At 44.6% G+C, this 13849-nt stretch overlaps 3 protein-coding genes across 4 annotated transcripts in view; 2 read left to right on the top strand and 1 right to left on the bottom strand.

Annotated features, from left to right (window-relative positions):
- Positions 1-13849, top strand: part of cln3 (CLN3 lysosomal/endosomal transmembrane protein, battenin) — a 175591-nt gene that overhangs the window by 41121 nt on the left and 120621 nt on the right. The gene's annotated exons all lie outside the window — the stretch shown is intronic.
- LOC118937821 (battenin-like) overlaps positions 1-13849 on the top strand; it is a 154646-nt gene that overhangs the window by 120808 nt on the left and 19989 nt on the right. The window lies entirely within an intron of this gene.
- Positions 3798-13451, bottom strand: LOC110539103 (tryptase-2). The gene is made up of 5 exons (XM_021626079.3): positions 13259-13451; positions 12193-12364; positions 11189-11460; positions 10572-10708; positions 3798-4523 (listed from the first exon to the last, which is right to left on the bottom strand). The coding sequence occupies exons 1-5, from the start codon at positions 13395-13397 to the stop codon at positions 4335-4337; spliced, it is 909 nt and encodes a 302-aa protein (XP_021481754.3). The 5' UTR covers positions 13398-13451; the 3' UTR covers positions 3798-4334.

Below are 13849 nucleotides of genomic sequence, written 5' to 3'. Positions count from 1 at the left end.
AACCCTACAATGTGATTTTCTGAAAAAAAATCTCATTTTGTCTGTCATAGTTGAAGTGTACCTATGATGAAAATTACAGGCCTCTCTCATCTTTTTAAGTGGGAGAACTTGCACAATTGGTGGCTGACTAAATACTTTTTTGCCCCCCCCCCAACTCTGGACTCTCTGGCCCTTCAGGAGAGAATATCCATTGTTTGCGGCATTGTCTCGCTTTCGTCCTCCTCTTGGTGCATTAGGCGGTGCATCAGTCGTATCCTGGCTTCCACCTGGTCTGCTGACTCCTCCCCAGCGTCTCAATTTCCTCCGCTGTTCCTGGTCTTTCCGGGCTCCCGCCTGGTGAATCAGCATCTTCTGTGTCCTCATCCCTAGGTGGTTGTCTACGACGAGACTCTGAGTCTGTTCCAACATATGCTAAGGAGTCCACTTTGTTTTCGTTTGGCACACACATGCATTCCTCTCCCCCCCCCCCCCCCCCCCCCTCCAACCTAGTTGGAGATATGTTTTTTTTTTAAATTACTCCTTGTTCATGCTACATCAACTCTAATCCCTAATGGTTAAGTTTCTTGGTAGAATTATTTAATCATTTGTCTTAAACCTTGATAAAATATCTTAACAGTCACCCACTCTGTCTTTCCTTTGCATGTTTTCATCACTCTTCAGCATTTTTCTTGCTGTCTTCATGCTTTTCAACAGACCAACTCCTTCTTCCTTGAACATTCTTAGTAATTCATTATCTCTCTCTCGCTTATATTTCCTTTTCTGTTTCTTGTCATTTGGTTTGTGATTCTTTATCAGAGTCTCCATTTCCTCACACACAGAGACATCCAATGTCCCTGCCGCTGGCCATTTAGTGTTCAATTTCTTTGTGCGTTTTTCCCATTTTATAGAAGTCTTTATTATTTCTTCTTTGCTTAGGGGTGTCTAGCCTCTAAGATCTCTACTGGTGTTCTGTTCATTGTATCAGTTGACTTATTTTATTATCTTAACTTTATTCAGTGTTATATTCTATTTAATACCTTTCTATTTTTATTTCAGCTGTTTATAATGTTTGTACTTTATTTATTCACTTATTATATTATATCCTACTGTTACTTATTGTTTTTTATTCCTATTTGATCTTTTCTCTGCACTACTTCCTATTTTACTGATTTTTCTCAAAACCCACTCTCTCTTCTAGTTTCTGTAACCTTACACGTCTGTCCTCTCCTTAGGCTAGATTCCCTAAAGGTTCTGCTGCAACAGAGTACTTAATTACCCACTGTTTCCTCCTATCGTCCTTCACGGAGCTATAGTATCTCTAGTAGGTACTATAAACTATGCCACGGTACTGTTCTTTATGTGTTCGTTATTACTATTTATTTTAACCATATAGTATAGCTTATGCTCATCTGTATGTTTTATCTTTCCACTTCATACAATGTCATGTACTATATATGCCTTGTTTAATACTTTATTTAACACATTCTATGTATGACAAAATAGTCACTTAACACACTATTATGTCAATGTCCTATCTTTACACAGTTCCTTTTATCCAACATCTATTGATTTTATTCCCTCTTCCCAGTGAGAGCTAGACGCACTCCTCTCAACTTAATTCAATTAACTGTCACAGAGAGGCTGCGTAATCCTTTCTCTGGACCAACGACACTTAGTCCTCACAAATGCACATACAAAATGATGTTTAACAACCCCCAAAGCTTAAGCATGCAGTTTACTGAATTCAAAAGCTCTAAGCATTACTAGGTTTTTAAGAAATGTAAGGAGAGACCTACATGACACCGTTCCCGCTGAGAAGAATCCCTGAAGCAATTTACACAAACATTCAACTATGTAAGAACAAGCTTATCTGATATAGCTGGGTGGCCACACATTTGTGAGATTGCCCAGAAAAACCGTCGCCAGCCAAAAACGCCACTGTCCTATGGTCCCTTCAACTCCTGGCACAATATGGTGTGGAATATTGCCTCAGAATATAACACTCTTACTTAGAACTCAAAATGGACTTTCTTACAAAGTAGCAAAGCTGTGCTGATCCGTGGAACAACCAACCTCTCTGAGCACAGAGCTTTGCCTTTATAGCTTTTCATCCTTACATCCTTACATCCTGGTACATCCCATATGTAAATGAAATCACTCCCCTCCTCCTCTCGCCACCATTATCTTTGAGTCCAAGTTCTTTGCTTGTTCACGCCCAATAATGCCCACATCTGCTTCGGGTTAGATTATAATGGTGGCGGGACCCCTTATGTCATACAAAATAATAATACATGTATTGCACACTTATGTTTCAGATGTTGGTCATTTTGCTACCATCCTCTCTCCACGTACTCCTGACATTAGTATGTCCAGGTGTAACAAATGCACTCATGTACATTAGCTTAATGTAATCTTTGGCATGTTATCCTACGGTAAATGCACTAGGTGTCACCATTTCTCCATCTGGCCAATGTAATTATTGTCCTTACTACTTCCTGTCAAGTTAATTATTGTTAATATGTTTCCTCAGCATGGCAGCTGCACCTAGTTACATTCCATTAACTCCCACACAGCCTGGATTCAAACCAGGGACTGTAATGACTCCTCTTGCATTGAGATGCAGTGCCTTAGACCGCTGCGTCCATGTGTATGTTAACTATTTAACTGTACTAGAATGCTTAAAAGGCCGCAACAAATCTTTATATCGCTTACCAGTGTAGTTTGGTATCGGCCAGAAATGTCATATCGGTGCATCACTAGTTTCCACCACGATCCCATTAAACTTTGCTGCATGTAGCATGGCCAGACACAGACCTTTGGGGATGCAGGTTCTCAAAATGAAAAATGCAGCCAGAAAATTCACAACTCAAAATTCATCATTTACAAACTGTTTCTGTATCAAATTGTTTTTTGTTTTGTTGCAATGACCTATTTATCTAATGCAACAACACACTCATGCCAGTGACTCCTAGTAGGGTAATAACTAGAGACGTCCCACTGGGCACAGACGTCAATTCAACGTCTATTCCACATTAGTTCAAAATAATTTCATTCAAATGACGTGTAAACAATGTTATTTGAACCACTGTGTGCCCAGTGGGATAAAGAGTGACATTGGGAAAAGAGGCTATCAGCTGATCATTATGATGTAAATCTGCTAGTTAGCTAGCTAGTTAGCTATGCTGTCAAACCAAACAATGTTTTACTTGATTTGAGTTTGCATCTGCCGCTTACTAACAAACAAGTGAATTGCCCCCTTCTCTGTCCATAACAGTACAAGACATACATGACAGGGCCAACTCAAAAGTAGCCTACCAGTATTCAAACTCACCACCGGATAGCCAATTACTGTACATCGCACTACATGCAGAAGTCAGGCAAGTGCACACTTGAGGTGGGAGTGTGGGGGAGGAGATATTTTTCAAGATTCACAAATAAGATTCACAAATGCGATAGTTTGTGCAATTCGTTACATATCAAATCTATATTTTTAAAGACACTATAAAGTAATGAATCAACTAAAAAAAAATTACGAGCTGATAGAAGGGCAAAAGGGCCCTTACTCATAGTATGGGCAAAAGGCTTGAGCACTGGTGGAGCCCTATCTGTGCACATGCCTGGCATGTAGAGATCATGGATGTCAGACAAGGATGTCCCCTGTCTCTCCTGCTGTATACTTTGATATCGAAATCCCTGGCCCAGATGATAAGAGAGGACCTTAGCTCTGGTCGCTGCTTCATACCGCTCAACCTAGATTCTAGAACAAGTCACTTTCTATTTTGTGACACTCTCACACAAAAAAAACTGAAACGGAAGGGTTGATGCTTGCAGTTTACTAAGGAGCTACTATTGAAAAGGACATAGCCAGTAAGTCATTGAACTTTTTTTTTTTTTACAACAGACCTGGGTTCAAATACATGTTTATTAAAGTATTTATATTTTAAAGATGTATTTTCTGTATATTTTCTAATCATTTTCTATACATTATATTTTAAACTATTTTCAATTACTTGTTTCCAAACATTTACAAATACCCCTGTGTTCAAACAGACCTGGTTTCAAATGCATAGAGTACTTAAATATTTCAAATAAATATTTCAAATACAGATTCAACATCTTGTATTTTCAAGGAAGAGTTGACTAAATACTTTGAAATATATTGGAAAATAATTTAAAGGTCTGGTAAAGAATAAAACCACAAAGTAATTCACAATCAATACCAATATCTTGTCATTTTAAATCACTTCCATCTGCATCTCAAGTAAGGACTTTGGCTCAATAGGGAACTGAAGAGAAAGGGAAGACAGAGCGAGAGGGGGATATGGACTGTAAAACAGACAGTGTTTCATGGTGACCTAGGCCTCAGCAGAAGCCTGTCTGTCTGAGGTTATAGTCTCGCTGATGAAGTCCATGTAGCGTTTCACACGGGTGTAGACTCCAGGGAAGCCTTTCAAAGCACAGCCATTGATATCCCCAAAACTCACGATTCCCACCTGGACCAACACACCAGATGAGCGACAAACCAACGGCCCACCAGAGTCCCCCTGTAGAACCAAGAAAACAACACAAACATACATTTACAACATTCAAGTAAGTGTGCGTGTGTATGTGAGAGAGAACGATAGAGAGAGAGAAAGAGCGTGTGTGTGTGTGTCAGTGATGTGGGTCAGCTGTTTGTTCACCTGCACCTACCCACAATTGCTTATAACCCATCCACAACCAGCTGATAATGTGATAAAGTGAAAAATCTAAGAACCTTACCCAAAAATATAGAGAATGCTCTGTACAGTTCCTTTTTTTCCCTCTTGAACATTTGTTGAATAATTAACAATATTTCATGACCCTAAACCCGCCCGCCTCACGGGGACTGGCGCATCCCTAGTGTGTGTGCCCACGTGTGTGTGTGTGTGTGTGAGAGAGAGAGAGGGTGTCACGTTCTGACCATCGTTCGTGTGTTTTCCTTGTTTTAGTGTTGGTCAGGACGTGAGCTGGGTGGGCATTCTATGTTGTGTGTCTGGTTTGTCTATTTCTATGTTTGGCCTGATATGGTTCTCAATCAGAGGCAGGTGTTAGTCATTGTCTCTGATTGGGAACCATATTTAGGTAGCCTGTTTTGTGTTGGGTTTTGTGGGTGATTGTTCCTGTCTTTGTGTTTGTGGCACCAGATAGGCTCAGTCACTTTGGTTTTTTCTTTTTTCCTTGTTTTGGAAGAGAAGAGAACGAGCGCCACTCTCCTTGCGGAGATGGTGCAAAATACACGGTCGGTCCCTGGGATTTGGCTGGCCAACACGATTCGGTTTGCTTGGAAGGAAAAGGAGTTGGAGCCTTTAGGACGGGAAACTTTTGGAAGGATAATATTGATGGGGATTCTAAAGCTGACGGTGAAGGACGTGTTTTGTTTCCAAGGCAACTCGTTGGATGGAGCATACGACGTGGCACTATATACAGAGGAGAAACACGATGATATCCTGAGAAGGGCAAGAGCAGTGGGAGGTGAGAGGCCGATGAGCCACTATGAAATAACAAGCCTGGCGAGGAACAACTTTAGGGTTGTAACTGTCAACATATACAACCCATACGTTAAGGACGAAGAGGTGAGGGCCTTTCTGGGGAGATACATGGATAACGTCTCCTCAGCAAGGCACCTCAAAGACTCCCTTGGGTTTTGGAATGGGAGGAGAGGCTTCCAGGCCCTCCTCAGGGAGGACCCAAAGGGACATGGTGGCTACCTCCATCCTCCTGCTATGTTCTCCCTGGGGGCTGACAGGGGGACATTGTTTTATGCACGTCAGCCTCCATTTCGCAGGCGCTGTATGGCCTATGGCCACATCTTCGCCTCGTGCAGCCCAAGAAAATGCAGATTTTGTGGATCTGGGGAGCACGAGGCGAAGGATTGTGACGAGCCTAAGGCGTGCCACGGGTGTGGCTCGTTAGCACACCTGTGGCGGGGGTGTCCGGCTCGTCAGAGGTCATACGCGTCTGTGGCTGGGGGGAGCAGGAGCGGGGGATGGGGGAAGAAGAGGAGGGGAAGGAAGAATGCCTCATGACCAGAGTACAGGTCCAGAGGGGAGGGTCGCAAGGAAGGAGGAGGAGCAAGAAGTGGCGGATGGAAGAGAGAAGGAAACGGAAGACACGGGAGTAGGAGAACCAGGAAAAGCGGCGAAGGCAAGCGAGTGGAGGAGCATGAGAGAGAAGAAAGCGAGGGAGGAGTGGTGGAGAAGGAGATGGTGGAAGAGCAAGTGGAGTGGGGGGAAAGTGCCCTGGTGGAAGAGATGAGGGGTATGGTGGAGGAACTGGCGGGGGGGGGGGGGGGGGGGGGGGGGTGGTATCTCTCCACTGCCGCCATCACCAAAGAAGAGAATGAAGAGGAGGGTGCATTTGGCCGACAGTGAGAGGGAGGGGATGGTCAAGAGAGTGATGGGGGTGGGAGAAACCTCTGGGTTGCTGCTGGTTTCCCCAGGCCCTCAACTTTTGTTGTGTGGGGACACACCTAACAAGTCTCAGGACTGGGTGCAGGAGGAGGTGGGGAGTTTTTTGTTTGGGGACTCAGCCTCCCCTATTTTTTTCCAAAACAGCTGCAGCGCTGGGGAGGGGGAGGAGTGTGGGGGTAGACCCAGGGTGCAGGGCACCCCGGAGCCAAACACTATTCCTGCATCCTGGGTTGGTGAGATGGAGGAAGAGGGGGGGACGTCGGGAGTACGGATGGTGTTATCACCGGTAGATATGAAGCAGGGGAGCATCGGGTGAGTCTCCTGTTTTTGTTTTTTTTCTGTCTGGGTTTAGTATTTGAGTGTATTACATGTTTCTATTTTATTCTTTCATGGGGTCTAATTTTACTTTTGTTAGTTTAAATGTAAGGGGTTTAAGGGATTATGTTAATAGGAGGGCGGTTTTTAGTTATTTGGAGGGTGTGGGGTTTGATTTTTGTTTTTTACAGGAGGTTCACCTGAGGGATGGAGGGGATGTTAGTAGGTTTAAGAAGGAGTGGGACAAAGGGGAGTCGGTTTGGGGTATTGGGGGGGTGCACTCATCGGGGGTAGGGATTTTGTGTGGGCACAGGGAGGTAAAAGTGGAGGGTTCTTTTGTGGTGATGCAGGTTAGGGTTATAGGGGTGGATGTCACAACAAGGGATTGTAAATTTAGATTAGTGGTGGGTATGGGCCACAGGTGGTGGCAGACAGGAGGGAGATGGTGGACTGTCTGGCGCCCCTGTGTGTCACAAATAGGAAATTAGTGATAGGGGGGGATTTTAATACAGATTTAGGAATAGGGGGGGATAGCAGTGCAGGCGCCATCACCGGGCTAATGGCTTGCCATGGTCTGGTTGATGGTGGCCTGCACACTACTCCGAAAATGGCCGGTCCTACATGGCGCAACTCCAGGGGGGTTGCGCGGAGGCTCGACTATATTTTTGTACCCAGGTCTTTGGGTAAGTTGTCTGGGCGGCTGTTGCCTGTTTTCTTTTCGGATCACGACGGGGTGCTTCTGCAGGTGGGGTCGCCAGTCTGCCTCTTTGGTAGGGAGTACTGGAAGTTAGATTGGGATGTGCTGGAGGAGCAGGCTTTTGTTGACGGGTTTTTTGGTTTCTTTTGGAGGCTTGAAGGCCTCCGGTCCATGTGCGAGGGGGTGTTAGAGTGGTGGGAATTAGTTAAGGTGAGGATTAGGGCTTTTATAATAGGGTATTGCAAGAGGGAAAAAAGGGAGGAGAGGAGGGAGGTGGATCGTATCCAAAGGTTAATTGAACTCGAGTACGAGGCAGGCAACCTCTGCGGGTCGTTTGACTGGGAGAGATCCGCAACCCTAAAGGCGCAGCTCAGGGAGTTGCAAGAGCAGAAGGCTCGAGCTTTCCTGGAGCGTGCGCATAGTGGCTTTCTAGAACACAATGAGACTTGTTCTGCTATGTTCTTTAAGTCGGTTAGGGCCAGACAGAGTAGGAAGGTAATGCATGGCGTTAGGGAAGAAAATGGTAGTATAGTTAGAGAACCAGAGGATATGGTCAGGGTGACAACTGATCATTTCCAATGTTTATTTAAGGAAAGGGAAATAGATGTAGAGCAGGGAAATGTGTTTTTAGAACACTTGTCCAGGCGGTTGCCGGAGGACATTAGAGAAGTGATGGAGGCCCAGATTTCACTAGAAGAGGTTGAGAGCGCTCTTAGGAGGATGGGAAAAGGGAAGGTGCCTGGGATGGATGGGCTGCCGGCTGAGTTTTATCTCAAGTTTTGGGGTATACTTGGACCAGTGGTCCTCGAAGTCTTGAAGGCCATCCTTGAGACGGGGGTCCCGGGGGGATCAATGGCTGTTGGTGTGCTGTCACTTTTATATAAGAATAGGGAAGTAACAGACCTTGGCAACTGGCGGCCGTTGACCATGCTGTGTGTAGATTACAAGCTACTTGCAAAGGTTTTAGCAGACCGGTTGCGCACAGCCCTTCCCTACGTCGTCCATGAGGATCAGACGTGCGGAGTAGAGGGCCGCTCTATTAGATGGAACCTACAGTTAATCATGGACTCCATCGCTTGGGTTGAAGATAGAGGACTGCCTTTAATGGTAGCAGCGCTAGATCAGGCGAAAGCCTTTGATCGCGTGAATAGATCCTTTTTATTCAGAGTGTTAGGTCGATTAGGATTTGGGGAGAAGTTCATAGGATGGATTCGTACATTATATGTTGGAGCGGGGTGCTGAGTTAGTGTAAATAGTCACTTGGGTGACGTTTTTGACCTCTCGTCTGGGGTCAGGCAGGGGTGCCCACTCTCGGCTCTCCTCTTCGTTCTGTACATGGAGCCTCTGGGGGCTGCCATTAGGGCAGACACAGGGGTGGAAGGCTTGTTGATCCCTGGAAGTGGTGGGCTGCGTGTTAAGATGACGCAGTACGCCGACGACACTTCCTTGCTGCTGTGCAAGGACTCGTGCCTGACAAGGTCCCTTGCCATCTTTGGGGATTTCACCCGAGCGTCGGGAGCAGTTCTGAACCATGCAAAGTCTTCCGTCAAGTTTTTCGGAAGATGGCGTGGTAGAACGGATGTGCCCGGGGGGTTATCTCTCTGTGAGGGGGCCCTGAGGATTCTCGGGGTCCATTTTGAGACCTCCAGCTCAGCGACGCTAAACTGGAACATGCGTATCGCAGTGGTACAGAGGAAGCTAGCAATGTGGAAGGCTAGGTATTTGTCTTTTATGGGCAAAGTCCTGGTCCTAAAGGTGGATGTGTTGCCGTCTCATTTGTATTTGGCGTACATCTACCCATTGCCGGCTAGTCTGAGGAGGCCTCTAGTGAGGCTTGTGTTTCAGTTCATGTGGAGTGGCAGGTGCGAGTGGGTCGCCAGGGCACGCATGCTCTGTCCCATCGGGGAGGGAGGTAGGGGGGTACCACATTTCCCCCTCAAGCTGGACGCAATTTTTGTTTCTTTCTTGTTAACGGAGCTTGCTCATCCAGTGATACACCCGTCCGGTTACCTCCTGCGGGTGTTCTTCTCGTATCAGGCGAGAAGCGTAATGGTGTGGTCTAACACGGGTCCTCGGGCGGAACAGCTGCCATGGCACTTTGGTCATGCGGCCAAGTGGCTGCGTGCGCACCCTGAGGTTGAAGTTGCCCGAGTAGGTTTAGATCACAGGCACCTGTACGAGGAGGTCAGAAAGGCAGGGAGTCTGGCGCCTGTAGTGGGCATCTCGGAAGTGGTCTGGGAGGGAGTGCAGGTGCGGGGTCTGGACAACAGGCTCAAGGACCTGAATTGGTTGAGCCTCCATAAGTGCTTGCCGGTACGTTCCATCATGTACCGGTATAGTTTGGTGCAATCCCCCACCTGTCCAAGATCCTCTTGTGGCAGGGAGGAGTCTTTTGGGACTGTGCCTTTGCCGGAGTAGTATGGGCTAGGGCACGGGTGTTGTTAGGTTTGGTAAGGGGGGATTTTGTATTGACGTGGGCCAGGTTAGAGAGAGGTGTAGGGAGAGCGAGAGGGACGGATAGGGACAGGTTTCTGCTCTGGCTTCTCATGAGTCTCTTTAAACGGGGGCTGTGGGAAGCCAGGCAGAACATGGTGAAGACAGGGAGAGATTGGGGGGTGGAAGGGATAGTGAGGAGGGTGGAAGGAGATTTGAAGGGGAGGATGAAGAGGGAGGAGAGGAAGTGGGGGCAGCATGCTGCCCGGGAGAGGTGGAAGGGGGGGTTTAGGGCTGGGTGTCATTTAGATTTGTAAGAGGATAGATTAGGGACGGGGAGATAGGGAAAGGTAGTTTGTAGGATGACGGGGAGGGAAGATGCTCCCCTGAGGTTTTGTTTGGGGTTTCTTGTTTAGTTACATTAAAATACCATTATTGAAGTATGAATGAAAATTATGAGTTGTAAAGAATGAATGGTATTGAATGTAATAAATTATTTTTTCAAAAAAAAAAAAAGATAGGACTGTTTTGGTTTTTCCACGTTTCTTGTTTTGTAGATTGTTGTACTTTCATCTTTATTAAAGATGTACAAAACTAACCACGCTGCATTTTGGTTTGCCTCTCTTTCCCCAGAAGAAAACCATTGCAGAGGGAGGGTCTGTGTTTGTATAAAACATGTATATGTACCAATCAGGAGACCAGGAAAGAAGACTCACCAGACAGGAGTCTTTCCTTTTTATGGAGCCAGCACACAGCATGTTGTCAGTGAGGTCCGGAAACTTTTTCTTACAGGTGCTTCGTTTCACGATGGGCAACTTCAGCTCCTGGAGGGTCCTATTACCAGACAATTTCACTGGAGGGAGGGAAAAGAAGAAACTGGTCTCAATTGGGTTCCTCTGAGTAAATAAAAGTTTATAAATCACACTGCCAGATTATAATTAAGCAATAAAGCACGAAGGGGTGTGATATATGGCCAATATACCCCGGCCATGCACAACGTGGAGTGCTGGGATACAGCCATTACCTGTGGTATATTAGCCATATACCTCAAACCCCAGAGGTGCCTTATTGCTATTATAAACTGGTTACCAACATAATTAGAAAGGTAAAACATTTTGGGGGGTCATATCCAATCAGCATTTCAGCCAGTCAGCATTCAATGCTGGAACCACCAGCTTTATAATGAGGTTTGTGGTAAATCATTTTACACTACTAAAATGTCGCCCACAGAATTTAATGCTGACATTCAATCAAGACCAAACCAACCAAAGCTATGCTTTAGAACCTGGCACTGTGAGTGTTTGTATATCGGTGTTGCTGTGTGTTTGCTCACCATTGTTCCCGACATCGCCCCAGCCAGCGACGAAGCACTTCGACCCTGGGCCAAAGTTATCACTCGGTTTGGGCAGGGACATGGGCTTCACCAGGGAGGAAAAGGACACCTTTTCTCTCATCTTCACCAAAGCAATGTCGTGCAGCAGGTCAAAAGGCTGGTACTGTGGGTGACTGACGATGCGTGAGATGGTTCGATAAAACACTGATGGCTCATTCAGGCTGTGTGTCCCCAGACGAATGAAGGAATTGTCTGGAATAGGGTTGTCATTCCTAATACACATGCAGACAGGTAAAACAGCCTGGTCTCATAGACTAGGTGTAACATAGTACATTTAAATCCAGGACACTGAAATTAGAATATGTTACATTTGATATGGTTACATAAGATATGTTACTTAAGGCAAAAAACGAAAGTAGGATGGTTGTAATGTGAATTAACCCAAAGGTGTGTTTGAATCTTATCACGGATCTTATCACAGACAACGGTAGCATTTTATTTTATTAGCAACTTTGCAACTAGTTACTACTTTTTTAGCTACCTTGCTACTAAACATTTAGAAAATTCATAACATATTGTAGGACTTGCAATTCGTAACATATTGTACGAATTGCAATTCCTAACATATCATATGAATTGTCATTTGTAACATATCATACAAAATGGATGATGGACATCCACAAATGAATAGATACCATACGAAACGTAACATCATACTAATCGGCATGGTTCAGATTTACGTTTACTCTGTTATGTCTACCCCTGAGTCCAGGTTGGATTGAAACATTACACAGACATTGATATATTTCATACAAATCTTTCGGTTCTATTCCAGCAAGCAAATTTGGCCTTTGAAATTATAATGATGTCATTCTAGTTGGTAAACTGGTTTTCTGCTTGTAGACACGTTAAGAAAATTACAACCATGGAAAAAACGTCATTTTGGCTGCAGACACGATAATGAGTTCAACATGCAAACCTCCTTCACACACAAACACACTTACGGGTCAACACAGTGTGCAGCGGTGAGCACCCATTCCTCAGTAAGGAGGGATCCGCCACAGCTAAAGATGCCTGTATCATCAGTGATTAAAAGGTAGACTATCCACGGCCAGCTGCCCTTTTGAGCATCCTTTCCCCCCGCGATAGAGCTCCGAGCCTGGGGCACAAACGATTCTAGAGAGGGAGGAGATGGAGGGTGGAAAGAATGCCAGACTGTGACACTGTTTCATGTACAAACACTCTGCATTTGATACTTTGCTCCTGTCAGAACTCTGAAATTAGTGCCACCGCACTAGAACATCTGAGCAGTTGAAATAATAACAAAGTGATCCTCCCCACCCCTGTCTCGGTAAAAAGTGGAGGGATTGGGCTGGAGGATTGTAACCACTTTCAAATTCACAGACAGAGCTCTGGATGCAAGGACTGACCATCTATGATATCACAATTACGGTTTTAAACATGATTTGAGGCTATATAATGTTTGTTTACATTTACTTTGCAAAACATTGGAGTAAAATAAGCTTTGGGTTCTGATGGGTCCCAAACTCACCTCATGAGGCATTTATTAAGTGATATTCTTCAAGAATCAGCTTAAGTTATACGTCCTAATTGGATGTAGCAACTGCAGATTTCCCCTTTAAAAGGATATAGTGGTGATAAGTATTTATATGTAGTGGTGATATTCGAAGCGCTGAAGAGCTGCACAAAAGTGCAATACATTTTAAGGCAATATTCCCGCGTTAGCAGAAGCTGCATTCATGCCACGGTAAATGCTACACATGTCGTCTCAGTTGGAAATTACATTTAAATCTGAGCTATAAATATGGTTTGAATCGAGCCCTTAGTGGTCACTAATGCCAAAACAGAGAGATATGCTTGAAGTTCTTTGTTCTAGTGGATGGCAAAACAATTATGTACATGCCCAAATATGTAGGCTAATGATGCTCAAATTAAAACACCAGTAAAAAAAATGTCGTCACTATCTGATGAATGTAATAGTTACTGTGGACCAAGCAAGCTAAAAACGAGTTGATGCTCTTTTAATTAATACATTTCTGTTGACCTCACCTGCAGCATCTTGGACCAGCAAAATTACAGACAGTAGTCCCCAAAAACCCATAGCTTTTCCTGTCAGTATCCAACCAACCAGACGGCTGTTTGATGGATAGACACTGACTGACTGAAGTCCAGCTTTATAGACGTCCATGCTTAGATTACATCAATGTTACACATGTGCAATCTGATTAACAGTTCCAATGATAGCAGGCTGCTCATCTGGGTTACTGATAAAATCATGTTCTATTTTATTTTCAGAATGCAAATTCTCAAAAAGAGAGATGAGGTGATATTTCTATCTCAAGCTATTCAATTAAAGAAATAGTGTCCACTGACATTTCTAGTTTTCAACCAGAGTTTGTGTTTACTATAGAGAGGAACCAGGCAAGGCCTGGTTACCTTTAAATGGCTCAGCGCTCCATGGACTGAATCCCGGCCTAAGAACAATTAACCTGCATGATTACAATATGTACATTATCAGTCAAAAGTTTGGACACACCTACTCATTACAGGGATTTTCTTTATTTTTACTCTTTACTATAATAGTGAAGACATCAAAACTTTGATATAACACATATGGAATCAAGTAGTAACAAAACAAAG

Source organism: Oncorhynchus mykiss, chromosome 12, assembly GCF_057628025.1.
Source record: "Oncorhynchus mykiss isolate SJ-2025 chromosome 12, ASM5762802v1, whole genome shotgun sequence".
Classification (NCBI taxonomy): domain Eukaryota; kingdom Metazoa; phylum Chordata; class Actinopteri; order Salmoniformes; family Salmonidae; genus Oncorhynchus; species Oncorhynchus mykiss.
This window is presented reverse-complemented; position numbering and strand designations above follow the sequence as displayed.